Below are 26,223 nucleotides of genomic sequence, written 5' to 3' on the forward strand. Positions count from 1 at the left end.
AGTACAGTATATCGGGGCCTTAAGGGGTCAAGTGAACCCAGAGCAAGTGAAGCCAGCAAAATGCCCTCCACAGCATAACAGACCAACCAGAGTTTTCTTCAATTTGCCGGTCATCATGTCAGAATTTTTCTCTAAGTAATGGAGGAAAAAGGTCAGCAGGTGTTCTGTATCTTTCAGATCTGACCTCACCTCAGGTCATCATCTCTGAATGTTTCTCCAATGATGCTGGGTGAGAAAACATTAATCTGAGGAAATCACTTAAAGTTTGATCTCTTCCTTTTCCATTCTCTGCTTTCTGATCTGCCGGAAATCTTTCTTTTACTTTTAATGCCCTCTCTCATCTCAACCTCGACTGCCTGAGCTTTGGTCAGCAGGTGTTCTGGTCTGATCTCCCTGTTGTTGACCCGGTGTGATGGTTCATATTATTCATAATCTGTGCTTGGCCCATCCATAGGTATCTCCTTATGCGTTGCCAGTGGGTTATTATCAATATATACAACTAATAAAATGCAAGCTCCAAGGGGTGACACATACAAAGTGAAGGACCAAACATCTGAATTCCAGGCCAGCATGGAGCCCAATGGATTGTGTTGAGCACCAGGTGTCTGGGGATATTAAAAGAGTTGATTGAGATTTTCTTGACCCCACTTTATACACAAATGGTGGCCGAAACCATAGAGGAAATGAAGAAAGCGTATTCGTAGAGTCATCTGGTCATGCTCACCAACAAGCTCTAAATCACATATTTGTCCATAAGCGTTTCATCATCAAAGTCAACAAAGCAAGGAAAAATTAGAGTGTAGGGGCAATTAAAAAACAAATGAATGTGGAAGGCCCCATGAAAAGAGTCACCATAATCCATCTCAACTGGACTCTAATCAGCTGAACTGCTGAAATAGCCAAAACTGCTGTTTTCAATAGAAGTCAGTGAATACTGACATCCCGTCTTAACTACTGCTGTTATGAGCCTTTGAAATTCTTCTAGAGCCTGCTAAAATAAAATAAAAAATTCATAACCTTTTGGTAAACAACTGAAGTCATTCAGGCTATAATATATAAAATGAAGGTTTTTTTTTAGAACAAGGACACTTTTCACACCCTTTTCATACTTACAGGTTTGGACAAAAAAAAACAGAAAAGAAAAAAAAAACTGCTGTATTCGCTGGTCTGAAAATGCATTAAACAACACGCATCTGTCAAAGCACTTTACACGACAAGCCACGTTAGACTATATGCTTAAAGTGTTTGTTTAAAGCGCTTAATGCAACACTTACGTTTACGTTTTGGGCAGCTTGGATTGTGCTTTTTTCCCGCATACTGCTCACACTGTGACCTGAGCTATTTTTCAGATGCATTTTATCCATTAAAATGAATTATTCACGGCTGTAAAATTATATGACTGGCAGAGGTTGTCCATACACAGCGCACAGACCTGATTAATTAATGACAAAATTTGTTTATTTTTATTACTATTAGTTCAACCATGACAACTCTCGGAGTGAATTATTTAACCTGCATTTATTGGCATGGGGCATGGAATGTACATATGCTCGATTTTTGGCAGATGAGATCTGCTATGCTGCAGCTTAGCAAATACAAGAATTTGTTCAGCTTAGTCAAAATAACATGCATAAAGGACATGCTGCTGCAAGAATATATTAAACCCCGCCCCTCCCCCCATAGCAGATCTCTACAGGTGGCACTGGGGAGGAGGAGGGGTAAACAGAAGTTTTCATAATTGCGCAGCAGGGTGATTGCACGATAGGGTACAAATATATGCGGTTGTGTGGAATAGGAAGTACGTCTCGATGGCTAATGCCACGGCGTTAGAGGAACCAATCAGTGCTTGGTTAGAGTTTCATGACAAAACTATGTATTGATTAATTGTATGCTACCTGTTTGTACTACCAATGACAGAAAACCTCATTATTTTTGCAATTTCATTCAGTAACGTCAATGCCACCGAAATCACACACTGTGAAGAAAATTTCTGTGAAGTAAAATGTGTTATATACAAATTTTAAATATATATAAATTTCTAGCAATCTATTTAATTAGTCTGATCTCAAAAGAACGTGTGCATAATGTTTCAACATACATTTATCTACTTTTGGATATATGCAAAATAACTCAAATGTAAAAGCTTTTATGTATGCACTTTACAAATATTTCATTATTGTCATTTATTAAATGCAATAAAAATCCATATGAATCTAAAAAACGTATTAACAATTCTAAAGTTGTTTATATGCACGTTAATAACGTATTTTTCAGTGTCTATACAAACATACAAAAATGTATGTGCACTAGAGCCATAGATATAATCCATATAACAATACAACCTTTTATCTTCATAATCATTCATTTTCCTGTAGAAGCTATATTCATGATTGAATTTGCTGCATTAAGGTGTTGTTAACTCATTTCACTCATTCTTTAAGCTAGTCCAGTATTGGCAGCATCCACTCTAACACCTGTCACCCTGCATTGAGTGGCTGAAGTGATAATACAGCATGCTAACGCACAGTCGATGACTCACATGCAAACTGGAGGCTAGATCTTCTGCTAAGAATTGCTCCCTGTAGGTTGAAGGCAGTGCACTGGTATATTCCTCCATCCTGGGCCCGGTCCAGACTTCTAATGACCAAATTCCCCCCAGATAGCCGCCGACGGGAATCAGTACTGAGATTAATCAATGTGCCGTTCAGAGACCACCTACAGACACACAAACAGACAGATAATAGTGCACACAGCTCAATGTGTTATGATAACTGCAGATTTTTCGTGATTTTTCGTGATAACCTTTGAAATTGATTTTGTTTTGGATGTACAAATGTCACGTGGAATATCAATGTATCATCACAAAGCTGAATCAGATTGGTATTACACTTCATCCCTGATTCATTTCAATAAGAAAAGAAATATTTCAAAACCTGAACTGCCTATGAAAATCCGGCTGCATTGTGGTATAGAAAAACCCATCAACATTTTTCTCATTGAATGTCCTGTTTCTCTAGGAAATGCATCATATTATGCAAACGGAAATTCGTGTTGACTTCTTATGCTAAAAGATTTTACCGCAGCTCCTTTTGCTGTCCTTTTCATTGTGTGATGATTAGCACCGGAGAGTATCATCAATTCCACTTCCTCACACCTCATCTACGCCTATCATTAAGACCCAAGCCCACCTGAGGCTCTAACCGCTAGCATGCAAAGGAGGCCAGCCCACTAATACGGACAGATTTTCAAAGGGCTCAAGATCATTTGAGGATCCTGAGGCCTCGCTTGTCATTTACTCTGACAGGGCGTCAGCTGGGTTGAACTCCCATGTGTCTGCACACCCCAGGAACAGATGCTGAGAGAAAAAGGGCCAAATGTTATGCGTTAACTCACTAGCAAGCGCTAACGGAGGTGTAAATACTAAAACAGTCTTATATATGAGTGGTTCTCAATGTTTTTGACTCCAGGGCCCCCCATTGTCCACAAAAATATTTGAAGGGCCTATAACCTTTCCAGTTATTCACGATTTATGAAATAAAGACTAAGGCCGTGTGTCCACCAAAGCGTTTTTAGCCAGCTGAAAAATGCCTAACTGTAGGCGTTTAATAGCGTTTTGGCAGCGTAGCGGTTCTTTTTTCAGTTGATACGGAATATCCGCAGAAGTATTACTAATATCTCATTTCACAGAGTTTGTTTCTGTGTTGTTTCTATATAAAAATGCCAATACAATGTCAAGTATTTGCTCTGTCTCTTGTTTTAAATGATTATGCTTGTTGTTGTCATCTGTTGATGTTGTACAAGCAGAATGTGACGGTTGGTCGGTGTGGTATCTGTCCCGCCCCTCCTCCACTGTAATTGGACGGATGGGTAAAAAGTCACAGTGATGAGCGTCTAGGTTTTAGCCAAAGTTGAACATTCTTCAACTCTCGGTGACCGTTAAAAACGGCGTGAAATAGACACTCAGCGCCTCGTTACGCTCCTGGTGTTCTAAAAATGTGGCGCTCCCTTTGAAAACAACTGGGCCGCGTGAGAAAACGCTTTGGTGGACACAGGGCCTAAAGATAAGAATTAAAAAAATGTATATTTTCAGATGAAGCATTCACTGATGCTCAAGAAGGCAACATGATGAATTACGAGCTGGGAGGTGTAAACTTTTTGAATTGGGTGATCAGCATACATTTTTTTTAATCTTCTGAGAAACATGTAAGTAGCTTCTGGAGGGCAGTGCTAAATACTTTTTTATCTTTAAACAAAATAAGGAAACCGTACACATCATCATCCTGTTCTGGCTCTTAATTCATTGCGTTGCCTTCTTGAGCATCAGTGATTATTTGCAGCTTTTGTAATAATTGTGTATAAATCCCTCAATTGTCCTTTTGAGACTCAAATGAATCTCAAAAGCATAAAACCACAGCTGAAAAGGGTTTAAATATGCAGAAGATGCTGGAAAACCAAAGAATGTGCAGGACCTGGAGGATTTTTCTTTGAAGAGTAGTGCTCAGTTTAACTGCTCAGGACAAACAATGGACCCATGAACAACTATCAAAAAAACAACAACAACACACAGTATTAAGATTCCAGGGTATGTAAGGGTACATATATATATATATTCAGTTCCATACTGCAAAACAACAACTAATATTTTTTTCATGAGAGCAACATAAAAAACAGGTGCAGTTTAGAGGGAAAATTACTGACAAGGAAGGACATGAGCCGGTTTCCACCACCCACGCTGCAAAATTCACAAATGTATTCTTATGAATACACATTTGCTGTCAAGTGCGGCTTTAGAGGATGGCACAACAGGTTAACCACACATCCATAACTGAGCATATATGACGGAATAGTACTTGACTTGATGCATTGGTTCCAGTCACAGCTTCTTAACATTTTCAATCATGTATATTTATTATCTTTTCTTTTCACCATGTTTATCTCTAAGAGCAGCTGTATATGTCAGGAACATAGCAAGGATCAGGGTAAGGGCCAAGAACAAAATGCTCCTGACATCTCAGAATGGAATAGCTTTCCTGATCAGCGGCTTCTAATGCGAAACCTTTCGCGAGAGATGCAAATAAGAGCCGTAAAAATAGTAGCGAGGCAAGTGAGCCCCGATCAAGGGCACTTGACACACAGTGGCAAATGGGTGACACATCCGCGCAGTCTGTGATAGCAGAAGAAAAACGGAGATCAAGTTGAGGGATGTGTGAAGTGGGGTTACGTTTGCCTCAGGGCTTTTCTGGAAAGTGCAGTGTCTCCGGTGTGGCTAAGGTTGAACTTGACTCGACCCTGCTGTTCATATCAATTTTGTATGAGGTGGGGGTGGCATCATTGATATGACTGCTGGTATGGGCTCCAAAGCACCAGGCTCATCTGCTCATCTCTCTGCTCTCCTCGTGATGCTGAGACCTTCAACACCTGTGGACCGCCCTGGAGACCAATCTCTGGCTGTGATGGCCAGGGTATGTTACAGGGGAGCAATCTCTGCCTCCAAACACACACAGACACACACATTCGCAGGCCACATTTTGGATTTTCCAAACGAGAACACATATTTATGAACTGCATACATTAGAGCCGAGTGATATATTGAATGTTACCCATATATTCATGATGATTTTGCTGATGATAAAATGACGCAACCTTTTGACTTTTGAGTAGGAGCGAATTAAGACATGTTTTAATAAAGGTTATGAATTAAACTTAAGGTGTGATTACAATAGCGAAATTTCACGGACAAACAAAAGTCCATTATCTATTATGGATGCATGAAGCACCGCTCACACAGAAGTCACAATCAAACCGAGCGGCTTTCTGTTGGTCAACGTGGTGAAATTGCGTGACCAACTGAACCAAATGCGAGATCTGCAAGGGGAAATCTTTCGTCTTCAATTCGCAATGCAGAAGAACAGTAAATGTGACTGTACCTTTCAAGAGAAAAAACGGTAACCCCTTATTTGACAGTGTCCTTGTTACATATGTTAGATGTACTTACCATAGTAATAACAGTAACGTATGCATAATTACATGCAACTAACCCTCAACCAAATCCTAACCCTGTAGTAAGTACATGTAGTTAATTATTATTACTCAGTACGAAAATGTATAATTACATTAGCCGCGTTTCCACTGTCGGGCCAGTGCGAGCCAGGGCTTTAAACGGGCTGTGCCGGGCTCCACTGTCGGGCCAGAAGCTCCACAGCGCTTCACTAAAACACGCCCGTAACACGCCTCTCTGGAACAACGTCACACTAACCCATCATTTCACCAACAAATAGAAGTTTTATCAGAAAACTAATCAGATTTCACTGGAAACAGCGTTGAAAACAAACATGATAAAAGCGGCCGTTTGCTGGCATTTTTGTTGTTTACTTGAATATTTAAAACCCAAGCATCGATGTTTTACCACAGGTTTACAATAAAAAGTGATACATTGATCATAATGAATTAATTTATGTCAAAATTGCACATTAGTCACTATTATTTAGTCAAATTACCGTTAGGTCTATTTCACAAAAGAAAGAGGACTCACTTACTTCTTCAGTCGCGTCTGTTTCTGTTTATCTGGTAGTCACAGGACATATTTACATCACATTTAGAAAGAATGATAATTTCTACAAATATATGCCACCATAAATACGACCTGAGGAGCTTTAGCACTCTCTCGACTCCCATACAGATATTTTCAGTCAGAGAAACAGAGGAAGCTCCCGAAAAAAAAAGTTGCTTTATTTTATGATAGTCCGGTATAAAGAGACGAGACGTAGGCTACTGACATAAAAACATGACTGTGATAGCCTTTATGATTGGTCTGATTTCTTCAAGCGTTCACTATGTTTTTTTTTACTATGCGTATCTTCAAGCGTTTACTATGTTTACTATGGTAACGGTTAGCGCGCATAGTCTTTTGCATCACAAACAGAAGGCATTCAAACATGAACGCGAGTTAAATTATTTTAAAAGTCTTTAATGCCTAGTTCACACTACACAACTTTAAACGTCGGCAGATCGCTGTGCTGTTCAGACTACATGACTTGCTCTGGAGTCTTGAAGTCGTTGTGGTGTTCAGACTATGTGACACTACGTAAATCTTCTGCAACAGGGGCTTACACACTACAGGAGCTGACAACAAGTCTTGGCGCATTCCAATGGCAAATGGACGGCGGGACAAAATTGTTGGTATATATATATATATATATATAGTTGAGCACCGTCATTAGAACTCTATAACCGCAAAAAAACGTGTTATTAAAATATTTTTAAATTTCTATCTTTTCTATTATAGAGAATGTTTAAATACTAATTAAAAACAATTGTTGACAGTCTGTGTTATTATTGGTCTATACGTTTCCAACTGTAATTGATTCTTTCAATCATTTGAGATAGAAATAAAAGCTATGACTATGATATAGTGATGTGCCATCATTATGAGATTTATTAAACAAATGAAAAACATTTCCAATAATAAACATTAGCAATAAACATTTGCAATAATAAACAATATCATTACCGATAACTGATCGTGCAGTTTAATTACCCCTTGACTGGCCCCAAACATGTTTGATAAAAGAAACATATACAGTGTGTATATATGATGTGTATTACATTTTAGCTCAAAAACAATTGTAATAAAAGATAGGATCATAAGATGCTATATTGGGTTTTTACCACTTAATGAAGTTTTGTTTTGTAAATCGTGAGACATGATTTTTACCACTTTGCTTTGTAGAAATAATTTATTTAAAACGAATTTCGTTTTGTACAAATTGTATCTTAATTTTAATAAATGTTTCATCAACCAATTGCATGTAGGCCTATTTATAAAATAAAAAGGAAATAGGCAATATAATAACCGATGAGTTATGTCATTTGACTCACGTCATAACCGTCACACCAATTCTGAAACCGGCACACGCACACCCCATATATATATATATATATATATATATATATATATATATATATATATATATATATATATATATATATTGTTTGTGCAATGATCTGTTTAGAACCCCGAAAGAAAAAAAAGAAAAAAAAAAGAATATGGGTGAACGGATGGATAAGCACACGCGGGCAGCAGGGATTGTCTGTCAGATAGAGATTTGGAAGTGAGTAAAACATTATAATGAAAAAGCAGCTGCCTGTTGTGGTTTGGCAACGATGGTTACAAATACAAAGGGCTTTTGTAATATCATAACAAGATGATCATTGGCTGTTGCTCGTCGCGACACGTGACACCACAGGCTATCGAGTCGGCCGACAATTCCAGATATTTGGCATGCTAGATATTTTTCTGGCGTCGGCGACGCGTCGGCGATGTGTCAGCGAGGGGTTTTGATGCGTCGTTAAGTATTTCACACTCAAAAGATTGGCGAGCGCGGATCACCCGCAGATTTGCACGCGATTACAGCCTGACCTGTCGGCGAGCTTGTTAACTTGCAAATCGGGCTTAAATCGGGCTTAAAATCATGTAGTGTGAACTAGGCATAATGCTGACAGAATCATCCAGCGCTGCCGTCTCCCGACTCAGGTGAACTCCGCCTCTGTTCATAACCACTCCTCTAGCCCGAGCTGGCCCGCTTTGGCCCAAGGTATTCGAAATCCAGAAATCCTGGCCGTTGGCCCCGAGTAAGCCCCGATCAAGCCCCGGAAGTGACAGTGGAAACGCGACTGGCCCTGGCACGCACTAGCACGGCCCGGCGCTGGCCCGACAGTGGAAACGCGGCTATTGTAACAATGACACCAATGACACTGCCACAATGCCATTGGTGACACCTTAAAATAAGGTGTCAAATAAGGTGCCTATAGTAACTGCATGTACTTACTATAGGGTGAGGAATAGGGTTTGGTTTGGTTAAGGGGTTAGCTGCATGTAATTATGCATAATTAATAGTTATTACTATAGTAACTACATGTAACATGTGTAACAATGACGCTATAATAAAGTGTAACCGAAAAAAACATTGTTACAGGTCAGATTATCCATTTTAGTAAATCATTTCAAAACTCAGATTCAAAAATGTATTTCACTCAGAAATTAGTGATATACTTCACGGAAGTATTTATAATGTATCCTATATTAGTTACAGTACATCTTTATGTTTATTATTGTAAGAAAGGTCACGCAGATGACTGTATAGTCGTGTATGCGCACCTCTGACGCATATTGATGTGCTCTAACGCACCCTTGAGCGCACGCAATGAGTACCGCTCTGCTTCTGCGCAGATTCACGGACGATTCTGAAGCAGATGTGTGACAGGACGACGCGGCTGAGATTATTCTCCGTTTGGAGAGTGTTTAGATAATATTGTGTGCGTCACTGCTGAATAGTAAGTGTTTTTGTCTTCATCTGCTATTTAGTGATTAAGATAATCGTGTTTGTGTGTTATATTTTGATATTTATCACTAATGTCTGACTGACGCGATGCTAGAGTTATGGTACTAATCACCTCGTTTATTGTCATTACTCTTCATGTATATTTACGTTATGCATTCAGTGCAGATATTATTAATCTATATTGTGGATTATATCGTTTTATACTTTGAATCCTTTAAGTAGTTATTTTCAATATAATCTGTTACATGTTTTATTGCTACTCACGTTTCTGTACACGTGACACCACCTAGCGGCGGTTCGTATGTATCTGACTGTTAATGGTAATTGCATCGGTTACTGTTTTAGTATTGAATGTATGGATAGTTAATTCATATGCTGTTATTCATATGTTATTTGTTTCCATTTAGAACCACACATACACTCATCTAAATGCATAATGGAAGACTGTATGCCCATGTCTACTGCAACAGTTTATTAAACACCATTCATTCAGATCTTGGTCTGGTTCATGTGTTCTGACCGACACCCGAGAGTGATTACCACACTAAAGTAGTTCCAGCAATAGTATAAAATACAGTCCTTATAAGTCTCCCCAACAAATGGTCCTTCGAGCCGGATTTGTAGTAATTTCTCTCTAGAAGATGGATGATAGATTTTCAACCAGACCTAAGCGTCAGACTTATCCGCCACGCCATTATGACGAGTATGAGATGGGGTACGCGCTGCCACCACGACATCCATCTGAATTAAGAATCAGTAGGCATGGGCAAGAAGAGGAGTTATATTCGTATGAGGAGGGAGCCGCCAAGATGACACCCTCTCCTTTCAGCGACCATCAGACACTGAGGGATGCTGGCTATACAAAAGAAGACCCATATGCTGAATTGAGACAGCGTACTTACAGACCTGGTCCTGAGAGTCAGCTAGCTGAACAGTACCCAAAAAGAGCACATCCTGAAAGGAGTAGAGAATCAGCTCCACGTGTCTGGTCTACGACACTGCAAAATCTGTCTCCAGCCTCCCAAGCAGACCCTTTACATAGCAGTGAAGAGCAGTTTAGTGCCACCTTGGCAGAAATCCGACAGACTAGATCGGAGCTGAAGTTACTCGCCGAGACGGTGCGCAGTCTTCAGCAGACCCCTCAACTAGCTATAACACACTCTCATTCCAGTACATCGGACCCACTTATGCCTGCTCAATTCCCTACCTCCCCCCTAGACCACAGATATGTGCCTCCTCCTTGTGCAGAGCTCGACAGGGATGAAGTCAGCGAATGCGACGAAGTAGACTGGCCTGACCCTCCCCCCTGGCCAGAGCCAGAGGAGCCACGGTCTGTTGGCGATGCTCCCATCATGGGCATTCTGGAGAAGATGATGAGTGAACTGCAAGTATTAAAGCAAGCTGCCAGCCATCCAAGTAGACCTCTTGCAGTTCCATCAGCGAGTCTTCCTGTCATAGATTCCAGACCTTCAGATCCTCCGACAAGTAGAATGCATCTGGGCCGTTCAAGTCAACGACAAAGCCTTCATCCTCAGCCACCTCTTAGAGCCGGTCCAGCTTATGAGTCAGAGCAGTACGAGAGTAACCTTCAAGGTGAGCATGCAGCAATCTCCCAGCCGTACCTGCAGAGGAGGGCTCAGCCAAGGAACCCACTTGATCTTCGGCACCAGACTGTCCCACTCTCTGAGCCGACATACCGAGGTCCAATGCCAACAATCCCCCATTTCAGTCACAGAGACCCCAGCGAGTTTGCTAGATTGAAGATAGCTTTGGAGAATTTACTACCCCCAGATGGGACAGAGCTGTTTAAATACCAAATCCTAGTGGATCACTTGAAGCTGGAAGAGGCAAGGCTGATAGCAGATTCGTATCTGAACTCCCCCACACCTTACAGCAATACCATGGCTGCTCTTAACCAGAAGTTCGGCCAACCCCATCAGATGGCATTGAACAAAATAGCCAGTGTTATGGACTCGCCTGATATTCGACGCGGTGATCAAGCTGCCTTCGAGAAGTTCGCCCTACAGATCCAGGCACTCGTGGGTATGCTTAAATCCCTTGGCTCCCAAGGAGAAATAGAACTACGGTGTGGATCTCATGTAGCTCGCCTGTTGAGTAAGTTACCGCCAGAGATGAGAGCTGAATTCCGGCGCAGCAAGGTCCATCATCCAGGAATAACCTATACCCTGACTGACCTTTCTGAGTGGCTGCAATATGAGTCCTGGTGTCAGGAATATGATGGTTCGTCGCAGGTGAAGATCCCCAAGGAGAGACAAGGGCCTAGACAGGAACATCGCCAGAAGAAGTGGACCACCACCGTCTTGCATGGAGCCAGAGAGGCGACGGAGAGAGAAATTTCACCAATGCCTGCGAATATCCCTGCCAAAAACAGAATTAAGTCTTACTGCCCATTCTGTAACAACTCAGATCACTTCTTGAGCCAATGCACAGAGGTTGTAAAACTGACAAAGAACCAATTATCAGAGTGGATCCGTACAAATAAAAGGTGCTGGCGATGCGCTAGAAACCACCAAGCTGCGCAGTGCAACCTGCGGAAACCCTGCAGCATTTGTCAAGGTAAACACTTACCAGTACTGCACGAAGTTAATTCCATGACACCTAAGACTGTGATCAAGACAACCAAAGAGGAGAGCTGTCTGGTGAATACACCTTCGGACGTGCTGTATGTGGACAGACCAGTAGATGGCAGTCGTGTGCTATTAAAGGTTATTAAAGTATTACTCCACCATGGCAAGCACACCCTGAGCACATATGCCATCCTGGACGATGGCTCAGAACGGACTATGCTCCTACCGGCTGCAGCACGCCACCTGGGCCTCCGAGGGGAGCCAGAAGACCTTGCTTTGCGGACTATACGTCATGACATTCAAATCCTTCACGGGTCCATGGTGTCATTCCGTATTTCACCTGCCGAAAAGCCTCAGCACAGCTTCCTCATCACTGGTGCCTTCACCGCAGAACAACTGGGTCTTGCACTTCACTCTTACCCCATGGACAAATTGCAGAAGAAGTACAAGCACCTTGTTGGCCTTCCAATACAGTCATTCGAGCAGGTGCAGCCCTTGCTGCTCATTGGAGCTGACCACCCTCACTTAATTACACCAATCAAACCAGTAAGGTTAGGACCCCCTGGAGGACCTGCAGCTCTTAAGACACGTTTAGGATGGACATTGCAGGGTCCCACTAGACTTGTCGAGCAGTCCATTCACCCACAGCAGTGCTTGTTGACCTCCACCATTCCCCAAATGGCAGAGCTCTTCAGGAATGTCGAGAAACTGTGGCAAGTTGACGTACTTCCCTTCAGGAACGAGAAGGAGGTCACCAGGTCTCGACAAGACCAATATGCTGTTAACATGCTTGAATCGAAGACTACCCGAGTTGAGGTGGACGGAGTCTTACGTTATGCCACCCCTCTTCTTAGGCGTAAAGATATGCCGCAGTTCCAAGCCTCAAAGGAAATGGTAATCCCCAGCCTCCGGAACACTGAACGGTGCCTCGCTAAACACCCAGATCGAGCCAAGGCGTACAACGCTGAAATTCAGAAACTCACCCAGGCAGGAACTGTCAAGAAGTTGAGTTCCCATGAATTGACACAGTCAGGGGAATCATGGTATATCCCACATCACATGGTGACCCACAACAATAAGAACCGAATTGTGTTCAATTGTTCTTATCAGTACCGAGGTCTGAACCTAAATGAGTGGCTGTTACCTGGTCCCACCTTAGGGCCTTCACTTTTAGGAGTGCTGTTGCGGTTCCGGGAACACACCGTAGCCATAAGTGGTGATGTGAAAGCCATGTTCCACCAGGTCCGCCTGCTCCCTGAAGATCGTTCCCTTCTGAGATTTGTCTGGCGTGACATGGAAGTAGACCGAAGTCCATCAGTGTTTGAGTGGCAAGTCCTGCCCTTCGGTACCACGTGTAGCCCGTGCTGTGCCACCTATGCCATGCAGCAACACGTTATCAATCATAGTCAGCCAGAGGATGATGTGAGGTTTTCTATTGAGAGATGCTTCTACGTCGATAATTGTCTCCAAAGCCTCTCCTCCCCTGACCAAGCCCGAACACTGGTAGATAAGCTAAGGGAGCTTCTAGCCTCTGGTAGATTTGAACTCCGCCAATGGGCCAGCAATAAGCCAGAGGTCATCAGCCATCTACCTAAAGAAGCCCGATCAGACAGTCTAGAACTTTGGTTTGCTCATGACCGAACAGATAATCCTGAATCCGCTCTGGGTCTCAGCTGGCATTGTTCCACAGATACACTGAGGTACAAACATCGACCAGTAAATTATGATGCTCCTACCATGCGGAACATCTACAAGGTTTTAGCCAGTCAGTATGACCCCCTCGGGTTTATTCTGCCGTATACCACTCGTGCCAAAATACTAGTGAGACAGCTTTGGGACAAACATAGGGACTGGGACGATCCCCTACTGCCCCATGATTTGCTGCAAGCTTGGAGAGACTGGGAGGGAGAGTTACAAGTCCTGCCAAGAATCTCCTTTCCCCGAGCATATGTACCTCCTGCCATGGATGAGAGAAACATTACTCATGAGATACATGTGTTTTGCGATGCTTCGGAGCAAGCATATGGAGCTGTCGCTTACCTGAGGACAGTAGACAGTCAAAATCAGCCTCATCTCTCCTTTGTTGTGGCCCGTTCAAGGATTGCACCTAAACGACTGCATTCAATGCCCAGATTGGAGCTTTGTGCTGCCCTCACAGGAGCCCAACTCAGTAGGTTGATGGAGCAAGAACTTACCCTGCCAATAAACCAGATTACTCTCTGGACCAATTCAACTACGGTCTTATCCTGGTTACAATCTGAGTCGTGCCGGTTTAAGGTATTTGTTGGCACCCGAGTGACGGAAATACAGGAGCTCACCGATCGACATTCATGGCGATATGTTGACTCTGTGAATAATCCTGCGGATGATCTCACTAGAGGTAAGAAGCTAGAGGAGCTGGTTAAGCCTAACCGTTGGAGCCATGGACCACCATTTCTCCTCCAAAGCTCAGATAAATGGCCAACCCTGCCAGCAACAGTAGTTGAGGAGTGCCATTCAGAAATTCGCAAGTCTGTATTCTGTGGAGTCGCGACAATACCTGATGAAGAGCAGCACATACCCAATGTGCATCAGTACACCACTTGGAAGGAACTTTTAGAGGCCACAGTGCAGACGCTTCACGGGGCGGCAGGTCAGAGTGGGAACCCTAATGCTGACAACTACCGTACAGCTGAGATTCTTATCCTGAGAGGGGCACAACTGGATAGCTTTGCAGAGGAATTCAGACTCCTGCGAAATAGGAAACCAGTCCAACGAAGTAGCCGTTTACTTTCCCTGTCTCCAGAACTGGATGAAACAGATGGTCTCATTAAGGTCGGGGGCAGATTGCGCCAATCTGAAGACTTAGACCTGGCTGCTATGCATCCTATCATCTTGGATCATTGCCATCCTACCACTAAGCTTCTGATTCAAGACTATGATACCCGGCTTTGCCACCCTGGCCCTGAGAGAGTGTTTGCAGAGATCCGTCGTAAGTTTTGGATCTTACGAGGTCGAGAGGCAGTTTGACGGTATCAACATGCTTGCACAGAGTGTCGTAGATGGAAAGCAAGCCCTCAAGTTCCTAAGATGTCAGACCTACCTGTAGCACGCCTACGCCTGTATAAGCCAGCATTCTACTCGACAGGCATGGACTGCTTTGGGCCCTTTATAGTGAAGGTGGGTAGGAGAACTGAGAAGAGGTGGGGAATTATCTTCAAGTGCCTTACAACAAGGTGTGTACATCTAGAGATCCTTACCAATCTGGATACTGACTCCTTCTTGATGGCCTTGAGGAGGTTCATCGCCAGGCGAGGGACACCAGCCGAGTTGTTCTCTGACCAGGGAACAAACTTCCGTGGAGGAGAAAGAGAGATGCGGGAGGCCCTTGCAGAATTATCCCCAGAACTCAGACTCCAGCTTGCCAAACACAAGATAAAGTTTCACTTTAACCCACCTGGTGCACCCCACTTCGGCGGAGCGTGGGAGAGGGAAATCCGCTCAGTGAAAACTGCACTGTACCGAGTGGTAGGTAGTCAAGCTGTTACAGAGGAAGTGCTACATACTGTTCTCCTGGAAGTGGAAGGCATGTTGAATGCTAAACCATTGGGATATGTGTCCTCCAACCCTAAGGACCTTGATCCGGTGACGCCCAATGTTCTGCTGATGGGGCGGCGGGACGGGTCCCTGCCTCAAGTTGTCTATCCTAAATCTGAGCTTCTGAGCAGACGCCGCTGGAGACATTCCCAAATTCTGGCTGACCAGTTTTGGTCTCGTTTCATTAAGAACTATCTCCCGAACCTGCAAACCCGCCAGAAATGGAATGCCAACCCTACGGAAATGACCCTAGGATCAGTGGTACTGATGATGGACCCTCAACTGCCCAGAGCATGTTGGCCGGTTGGTCTTGTCACCAAAGTTTACCCAAGTGCAGATGGACACATAAGGACAGTGGATGTAAGGATAAACAACAGAACTTACACTAGACCTGTAGCCAGATTGATAGTTCTACCAGAGGTTCCAGATGAAGATGATAACTAAGCCCTTATGCCTGCTCCCGGATACTGGACTGATCACCTATTCAGAAACAAATGTGCTGCACACATTTGGGGGCGGCTGTAAGAAAGGTCACGCAGATGACTGTATAGTCGTGTATGCGCACCTCTGACGCATATTGATGTGGTCTAACGCACCCTTGAGCGCACGCAATGAGTACCGCTCTGCTTCTGCGCAGATTCACGGACGATTCTGAAGCAGATGTGTGACAGGACGACGCGGCTGAGATTATTCTCCGTTTGGAGAGTGTTTAGATAATATTGTGTGCATCACTGCTGAATAGTAAGTGTTTTTGTCTTCATCTGCTATTTAGTGATTAAGATAATCGTGTTTGTGTGTTATATTTTGATATTTATCACTAATGTCTGACTGACGCGATGCTAGAGTTATGGTACTAATCACCTCGTTTATTGTCATTACTCTTCATGTATATTTACGTTATGCATTCAGTGCAGATATTATTAATCTATATTGTGGATTATATCGTTTTATACTTTGAATCCTTTAAGTAGTTATTTTCAATATAATCTGTTACATGTTTTATTGCTACTCACGTTTCTGTACACGTGACACCACCTAGCGGCGGTTCGTATGTATCTGACTGTTAATGGTAATTGCATCGGTTACTGTTTTAGTATTGAATGTATGGATAGTTAATTCATATGCTGTTATTCATATGTTATTTGTTTCCATTTAGAACCACACATACACTCATCTAAATGCATAATGGAAGACTGTATGCCCATGTCTACTGCAACAGTTTATTAAACACCATTCATTCAGATCTTGGTCTGGTTCATGTGTTCTGACCGACACCCGAGAGTGATTACCACACTAAAGTAGTTCCAGCAATAGTATAAAATACAGTCCTTATAAGTCTCCCCAACAATTATTATGCAGTTCAGGGTTGCCAGGTATGCAACAAAACTTGCCCAATGACCCAAAATATTCACAGTATGAATATACACAATTCAAGGAAATCCCTATATAGTACCCTTACAAAAAAGGAGTTTATTCAGGTATGCTATTAGTATCCTTCTTTTAAACTAAAAATGAAGTATACTTTCAGTCTACTTTATATGTACTTCTCATAAATATACTTAATACTTAATATTACACCTAAATATACTTGGCTTTTACTATTTGGCATATACTTGTACTCAATCTTTTAAATCAAGCGTAGAGTCAGTTCTGGCAGGTCACATTAGTCGAGCTCGCATCAGCTGACTCTCAGCTGATCCACGTCCACCTATAGGAATACGACGCCTAACACTGTGTTTATATATATATAAGCTCCTTCAGTATTATCAACAGCTATCGCGTTTCTCAGGAGCTGATTACCCTCGACTGACTCGTCAGTCAGGATTTGGCCTTCTGAGTGCCCTTGAATCAGAATAAATTCTCGAATCATGTTTTACTTCAAAATCTTGAATTAATTATATGTGCAATACATTCATGTTGGTTCTGTTCTGTTTCCCTACTTCTGTTATTGCTGCTCTCCCTGCTCTTCTCCATGCTAGACTGCAGAACAGAACCATACCGCCAATCCAAACTATATGCTAATTGTCAATCGTATTTGACGATAGTGGCCCTGACAGAGGTGAGATATACTTAAAGGAATAGTTCACTGAAATACTATGGAAGTCAATGGGGTCCATCAACTGTTTGGTTACGACATTCTTCATAATATAAATCCGAACTTTTGTTTGCGTTTAGTTTTCCGGTTTCACTGAATATAATGGCGGCCACAAAAAAAAAATCATGTAAAGAAACACTTTACCACAAGTGAACCACAAGGAGCACCCAGCAAAATATTCCAGCAAACAATCGCCCATCATTATCACACGCACTAATCAAAAATTCTGCTCAACAACTGAAAATGCTTCCTCTTTATTAGAAACATTATTGCTGCAAGCTATTTCAATAAGTGGAAGGACAAATTGCAAAATGTTCCTGTAAATGACACCTAATCTTTTTGGTTGAAATCATGGCTCCTCTAATCCAAATATATAGCCTACTGAATATTTTCCAAGCACGTAAATATATTTAGTAAGCTATATCACTAAACCCTAGCATTCACCTAATAGATTTTTGTTCTTAATGCTTGAAGTTGAATCAATTATTTGGTCTTTACTGTGGCATTTAGCAGTATTTCTTTTCCCTGAGGAAGGATGGATACTACTACGGAAACTCATTTCTCATGCAAGCCTCAGCAGGACAGGAGTTTGGGATTTCTAATATAAATTTGAAAGACGGGATATTTTGAACTCAGGGTTTAATGTGTTCTTTCAAGCAATTACTTTGTCGTTCGCACAAATCTTTTTAGCACCCGCTTCATTTAAACTCCGCAGACTGACTCGCTTCAAAAAGATATTTTTTGTCTTCAATCACAGTTCATTGAAGAATTTACACGGATTAAATCAAGTCTTTTGCAGTTGATATCGCATGCTGCCAGTAAGCACTGGGATTTGATAAAGTTTGTCAAATCTTTGTTCTTTGGAGTTGCTTTGCCAATATTTTTTGCCAAGGTGTCAGGAAACTTGGGTGGTAAAAACGATATTTTGACAGTTAGGGGAGCAAGTGCTGCACTGTTCAAGCACTGGCCGGTGAGATAGTGGAAGAGTAATTTAAAAGTGCATCTACCTTCAGTTTTTATGAACCTCATAGTTGTAGCAGGGCAATTTATTCTAGAGAGCTGACAACTTCTATGCTCAATAGCAGGAAGGAGCCAGAGCAGAAGCGCTACAGCCCTATTTGCACATCAAGAGAGGTGTGCAGGTTAAGACACCGCTCTGCGTGATGCTCGGCTCAGTGAGAGAAAGAGCAAAAAGATGATTAGAAGAAAGTGAGGAACGCACAGGCCTACAAAGAGCACTATAACAGAGGTGGGCACAGCAGCCAATTTGGATGGTGATCAAAGATTTGTGTCTTTAAGATATCTTTCTGGGTGATTTTGGATACTCTTACAGCCACTGAATGCCAAATAAAGCACTCTGCAGTGACAAAAAGACCTGACGTTGTTGCTTTCCGGCGACATGAGTGACTGAATTATTCAAAAGTAAAACAATTGAATATACAAAAAGTAAATAATATAAAATTCTTCCAAAAATGTGTTTACACAGACCTTTAATGACTCTTCAAAGTTGTTTTAGAGGTGCAATCCAATAATTGGCCACCACAATACTAAACAAACAAAAAATGTGGTAACATTGATTAATAATTCATATAAAATACAAATACATTTCTCTACTGTACGTATTGTCAAATGAACAACCAGTCAGTAACTTCACTGATTTAAGTGAACCTACATGTGTTTGATTCACTAAAATGAACTGAATCAGTAGGATCATTAGTTTGGGAATCGGAATCGCTTTCTGCATTTGATTCACTAAAGGCCAATTCACACCGCACCAACAGACACCTACCAATGCAGACAATCATCAGATTACAGTACATCAACGACCCGACAAACACCGACTCAACATGTTCAATCGGCAAAAACAAGCGCCGACCAACGGCAACAGAATCCGACAAAACTTGACAAAGTGTCTGTTGGCATCTGTAGGTTCAGTCTGAATTGGCCTTAAAATAACTGATTCAAATATTCATTGGTATGAGAATCGGACTACAAAGACTCACTAGAGTTGTTCATTTGAGTTACTTGTTATGCAAGTATTTTAGCAGTAAGCGAACTGATTCATGGAGAAAATAGAATTACATCTTTCTGCACCAACAATACATCTAATTTGTGAGATTTTCAAAAGTTACGCAGACGACCAGCAACATTAACACCATGTCCTAACTAGACAGGACATGATGCCGCAAAATATTATAAAAAAGACACTTCTTCATAATTACGTCAGAGTTTTCAATCCTAATCAGCCGAGTTGGCCTGTTTTTGAAATGCTTTCTATTTATGCGACTTCGTGGTTGACAACTCATGTACTGAATGCGTTTTGTATAATATTTCACGAGTTCACACCTACAAATAATCAGATCAAATCATTGTCGTGCTGTCCGAGGAGAGGGCTACGAGCTTGGAATTTGGCCCGAACCCAGAGTACTACCCCCGTATCCCTGAGGGATGCCGAAACTGTCGAGGAACATAGGCGAGTTGTGATTGGCTCACACACACTCTTCTGATTGGCTGAGATTTCGTGATTGATTTTGTTACATCTTGTAGCAGTGTTGCCTCTGCTGTGTGCAAAAAAATAGCTTGTTGCTGGAATATTATCCCATCTTGTCTGGTTAGAATTAGGAAGAGACAGGAAAGCCTACGAGCGACCAACAGCACAGCGACCTGGCAACCTCAAAATCTCAGTCAGGCCATTATAAATTAGAGAATTCGTTTTTTTGATCAGCTCTTTTCAGAAACAGATTGCAAACAGGAAGCATGTTTCAAGCAAGTATTCAAAATACACTTTTAAATAAAAGATGTACACATTGCATTCGAGAGATCTAGCTTGGTATAAATTGAATGATGCACGGCACGCAACATGTGCCACATGTTTAATTGATGTTCATGTGTCAATGCATTCACCGAGTCCTGCCAGCGTGAAGCCGGTGTAAATATTGCAGTTTTATGGCTCTTCTGTTGAGATGGAGCCCCAGGATGACACTATGAGGTACAGCCTCGAGATGTGAAATCCATAATCCATTAAATTACAGGAACACTCCTGACCAACCATTGCCATCTGATAATGCAGATGTCAAAAAGTGACACACCGCTCCCCAGCATATATCTAATCTGAACATACAGCAAAAATGAATGGACTGTTGAGACAAACCAAACCGAAAGATCATTTTGTTGTCACGGGCAACTCTCACCGTTGCGAGGGAGTGGACGTTTTGAATTCTGTACAACTACGTCATTAAATTCTAATAATATCATACTGTGCTGCATGAATAAACATAACATCATGCATGATTGGTGTTGCAGAATCATTTAAATTACTGAGAGGAAGAAAAATGTTCCAAAACTAAGTGAGCTGCCTACGTAGGCAGCATTAAGGCGTTATAGGCATGATCTACTGTGGATGCAAAGACCATTCCAAATGGTAGGCAGCATTTCTTTTCCCTTCCAGATACTTTAATTTGGCCAAAGTCTAAAGCAGCATCCTTGTTATTTCTTCATAGAAAAGCTAATAATGCGATGAGAGAGAGCAGTTTAAAAAATCTACCCAAGATGGCGGACATGGAGATTATAAAAGATTATAGAAGTCAACTACAAAAATATTATCCCTTACAAACCATAAACCAACAAATAAAATTGGACATTTCACATTCACACTATATTTGAACATGTAGTTTTATGTTTATTAGAGTGTGGAATCAAAACAAACACTATTTGTAAGCCCTTATGAAGGCATTAGAAAGCAAAGGAACAGAGTTAAAGAGTGCGAAAAACAAAAGCAGAAAATGCAAAGTCCCATACCTGTACTGAGGGGTAGGAATGCCTTTTGCGTCACAGGTCAGCGTCGCCTCTTCCTCCAGTGAACCCACTGTCAGATCACTGGGCTCCATTCGCCATTTCGGGCCATTAAAAGACTTATAATCCAGACACTCTGAGAGCAAACAACAGAATACAATTTTTATCTTAATGCACAGTTTGAGCTGAAGTGTATCAGTTTTTTCATGTTAATATACCTTTTCCTATCTCATCTTAATGGAATAGTTCACCCAAAAATAAACAGCACAATACCGGTTCCTTTAATAAGGAGAGACAATTATATGTAGGTTTATTCCTTCAAAAGATGTAAACATTGTGGCTCTGTAATGCTCTCAAAACATTGATCTGTTTGTTTGAGTATGTTAAGCAGCCAGAGACATTGACACTGGCTCAACCAGTGGTGTGAGTTTGTTGGCAGGATGAACGTCTGTAATATGTCTGACCAATGACTGATGGGGGAGAATAAGTCTCCGTAATATTGAAAATTGACAATTCCTTTTAATTCCTATTGTTTTCTTTTATTCATGTGCCCTCGTAATCAACACCACGAGGTGTAACAGAAATGATTCTGATAATTGTGTTTTCCAACATAATGATGGAAATATTAACGTTTAAAGCTTAATTTTTCATCAGGCACTGATGTGCAGATTGGGGTCCAGTTGTTTAAGCAGCAATTTAGAGGAACAACAGATCTGAGAGAAATTTCAACAAGGAGAATTAAAAACAAACCAAACGGAAAGAAAGGAAAGTAGAGTGTGGGAGCGTTTTACTGAAGTGGTTTGCCAATCAAGCGCTGGGTGTGTGATGTATAACGGCTGTGGAGCAAAAGCCTTTGCTTGGGCTGAACATATTTAATTTCTTGTGCGTGTGTTCGGGAAGTTGCAGTGACGGAAACAGTGACATTCCAATTTAAGTTTGAAGGGAGTAAAGCCTGTGTTTAGGCTATTAAGGAAATGTAATTTTGCCAACATTTAAGATCAGCCTACTTCAGTGTATATGTTATCAGGTGCGGATATCTAAATCAGAGAAAAATCATAGGTTCGGGTGTGTGGCGGGTGGATGATTTATTACATTCTGTAAATGTATTCTGGTTTTTTTTAGGGTAAATATTCTTCAGATGACAGAATTGCACAGCAACACACATACATAGAGAGCAGAAACACAGACCATATGTGGAGAGATCACACCAGGTGTGTGTGTTCTAATCAAGTGCTACGCTCACATCACTCAATTTCTACTTAAGATGGTTTCATAGTGGCAAAATCACTGGAATAATCACATTTAAGTGTGATATTTGTTTAGAAAATGGGAAATAAGGCGCTCTAATATGACATTTCCATTGTGCACAATGAAGTTATTCTTAACAATACAGTGTCTTTCTGTTTCTTATCCATTTCTAAACTGTGTAAGCTAAACTGAATGTCTCCATTCAGTTTTATATTGCTTTTAAAAAATTATTCTGTCATTTGACAATGGAAGACAAAAGAAGAAATTCTGAAGAATGAGTTGGTTGCTGGTCTATGCACAATACATGTCAACTAGAGCTTTCAAGCTTCAAAAAGGACACAACAGCAGTCCAACTTGTGCACTATTTTACAATTATAAATATATATATATATATATACACTCACCTAAAGGATTATTAGGAACACCATACTAATACTGTGTTTGACCCCCTTTCGCCTTCAGAACTGCCTTAATTCTACGTGGCATTGATTCAACAAGGCCTTCTTTAGAAATAATGGCCCATATTGATAGGATAGCATCTTGCAGTTGATGGAGATTTGTGGGATGCACATCCAGGGCACAAAGCTCCCGTTCCACCACATCCCAAAGATGCTCTATTGGGTTGAGATCTGGTGACTGTGGGGGCCATTTTAGTACAGTGAACCCATTGTCATGTTCAAGAAACCAATTTGAAATGATTCGAGCTTTGTGACATGGTGCATTATCCTGATGGAAGTAGCCATCAGAGGATGGGTACATGGTGGTCATAAAGGGATGGACATGGTCAGAAACAATGCTCAGGTAGGCCGTGGCATTTAAACGATGCCCAATTGGCACTAAGGGCCTAAAGTGTGCCAAGAAAACATCCCCCACACCATTACACCACCACCACCAGCCTGCACAGTGGTAACAAGGCATGATGGATCCATGTTCTCATTCTGTTTACGCCAAATTCTGACTCTACCATCTGAATGTCTCAACAGAAATCGAGACTCATCAGACCAGGCAACATTTTTCCAGTCTTCAACTGTCCAATTTTGGTGAGCTCGTGCAAATTGTAGCCTCTTTTTCCTATTTGTAGTGGAGATGAGTGGTACCCGGTGGGGTCTTCTGCTGTTGTAGCCCATCCGCCTCAAGGTTGTGCGTGTTGCTTCACAAATGCTTTGCTGCATACCTCGGTTGTAACGAGTGGTTATTTCAGTCAAAGTTGCTCTTCTATCAGCTTGAATCAGTCGGCCCATTCTCCTCTGACCTCTAGCATCAACAAGGCATTTTCGCCCACAGGACTGCCGCATACTGGATGTTTTTCCCTTTTCACACCATTCTTTGTAAACCCTAGAAATGGTTGTGCGTGAAAATCCCAGTAACTGAGCAGATTGTGAAATACTCAGACCGGCCCGTCTGGCACCAACAACCATGCCACGCTCAAAATTGCTTAAATCACCTTTCTTTCCCATTCTGACATTCAGTTTGGAGTTCAGGAGATTGTCTTGACCAGGACCACACCCCTAAATGCATTGAAGCAACTACCATGTGATTGGTTGATTAGATAATTGCATTAATGAGAAATTGAACAGGTGTTCCTAATAATCCTTTAGGTGAGTGTGTATATATATATATATATATATATGTGTGTGTGTGTGTGTGTGTATACAGTACGTGCAGAATTATTAGGCACATTGATTTTCTGGTCATATTTTATTCCCAGGCACATTTTGCCAATTTCAAATGATATTAATCTTTATAACTAATATTCATTTTGTATTTAATCATTTATAAGTGATATATAATTGTTCATGAAGGCTGGAAATGAAAAACGCCTTATATTCAGGTGTGCAGAATTATTAGGCACGTTTTCTTTTACAGATAAAATAAGCCAAAAAAGAGATTTACCTAAGACTGAAAAGTCAAAAATGATTAAATGCCCATGAGAAGAATACAATACTGATGCAATACTATAAATGGCAGTTAAGGCATGACCATTGGACAGTGAAATACTCATTAGGTCAGCAGGGTCAGACAAAAACAGGTGGAGAAGAAAATTAGGAATTAAGGTGAAGAATTAAGTGTGAGACCATCAGGAACCCTTTAGTCTCCAGCGCCACCATTTTCCAGAACTGCAACCTACCTGGAGTCTCCAGAAGTGCAAGCTGTCAGGGTCTCAGAGACTTAGGTTAGGTAAAGAATCCTAAAAAATGACCCCCTCTTAATAAGAATCACAAGCTGAAGTGTTGTGAAATACATGAAGACTGTTTTTTTATAGGCTTTATAGACAGACAGATTGAGAGTGACTTTTGAAGGACCAGCACCACATCCTCTTCTACCACTATTTGAAGAATTCATCTTCCAGAATCTGACAGTAAGTTTTGGGAGTTAAGTTTTAGTCCATCTCTGCAAAACGGACTTCAGGGTAGGAGATGTATTCTATATATATAAATGTATTCTGGAAGATGAATTCTTCAAACAGTGGTAGAAGAGGGTATGGTGCTGGTCCTTCAAAAGTCACTCTCAATCTGTCTGTCTATAAAGCCTATAAAAAAACAGTCTTCATGTATTTCACAACACTTCAGCTGAGATCTCTGAGATCCTGACACCTTGCACTTCTGGAGACTCCAGGTAGGTTGCAGTTCTAGAAAATGGTGGCGCTAGAGACTAAAGGGTTCCTGATGGTTTCACACTTCTTCACCTTAATTCCTAATTCTTTTGCAGTTAACGCGTGTCTTTTCTTCTCCACCTGTTTTTGTCTGACCCTGCTGACCTAATGAGTATTTCACTGTCCAATGGTCATGCCTTAACTGCAATTTATAGTTTTGCATTAGTATTGTATTCTTCTCATGGGCATTTAATAATTTTTGACTTTTCAGTCTGAGTTAAATCTCTTTTTTGGCTTATTTTATCTGTAAAAGAAAACTTGCCTAATAATTCTGCACACCTGAATATAAGGTGTTTTTCATTTCCAGCCTTCATGAACAATTATATATCACTTATAAATGATTAAATACAAAATTAATTGTACTTATTACCATTAATGTGGTTTGGAATTGGTCAAATGTGCCTGGGAATAAAATATGACCAGAAAATCAACGTGCCTAATAATTCTGCACGCACTGTATGTCTATGTGGTGTTTTTAATGTGCTTTAAGACAAACCATGTGCAAATTCACAAGTCAACACCATTGCTAAATATTTTCTCCTTAAAACTGAGACTGACCCAAAGACAGTCACAAAAACACGGTTTGAAATCGCTGGTGTTTCTGACGTCACAAGCTACCTTGTAACCAATCAGGTCAACGTGTGATCGTCAACCAGTGGACCTCTGAGCTGGTGTGAGTGAGTGGAGGCGGGGCTAATTTGCATATTCATAGAACCACAAATACTAAATGAAGCAAGGGTGTAGAGTTACAGTCAAGCTATTTTAAGACATGAAGACATTTTTTTTTCAAGGAAAAACTTTTAAATATGTCATTCATTTTGGTGATCAAAGATGAGTTTTAAGGGATACAATTATCTACTACAGGGGGACTTTAAACAAATGTATAATGTTTTCTGAGGTCCAATTATAATGATTTTTAAATTAAAAAAA

At 41.3% G+C, this 26,223-nt stretch overlaps 1 protein-coding gene across 1 annotated transcript in view; it reads right to left on the reverse strand.

Annotated features, from left to right (window-relative positions):
• The window catches only part of cntn3a.2 (contactin 3a, tandem duplicate 2), a 63,704-nt gene extending 42,184 nt beyond the window's left edge, over nt 1-21,520 (reverse strand). Inside the window, exons 1-2 of the mRNA XM_084427331.1 lie at nt 21,399-21,520; nt 2,540-2,715 (exon numbers count right to left, since the gene is read on the reverse strand). Of these exons, the coding sequence (XP_084283457.1) occupies nt 2,540-2,715; nt 21,399-21,487 (265 nt within the window). The 5' untranslated portion in view covers nt 21,488-21,520. The remainder of the gene's footprint in view (nt 1-2,539; nt 2,716-21,398) is intronic.
• Between the last annotated feature and the right edge of the window lie 4,703 nt (nt 21,521-26,223).

This window comes from Rutilus rutilus, assembly GCF_951802725.1.
Source record: "Rutilus rutilus genome assembly, chromosome: 13".
Classification (NCBI taxonomy): Eukaryota; Metazoa; Chordata; class Actinopteri; order Cypriniformes; family Leuciscidae; genus Rutilus; species Rutilus rutilus.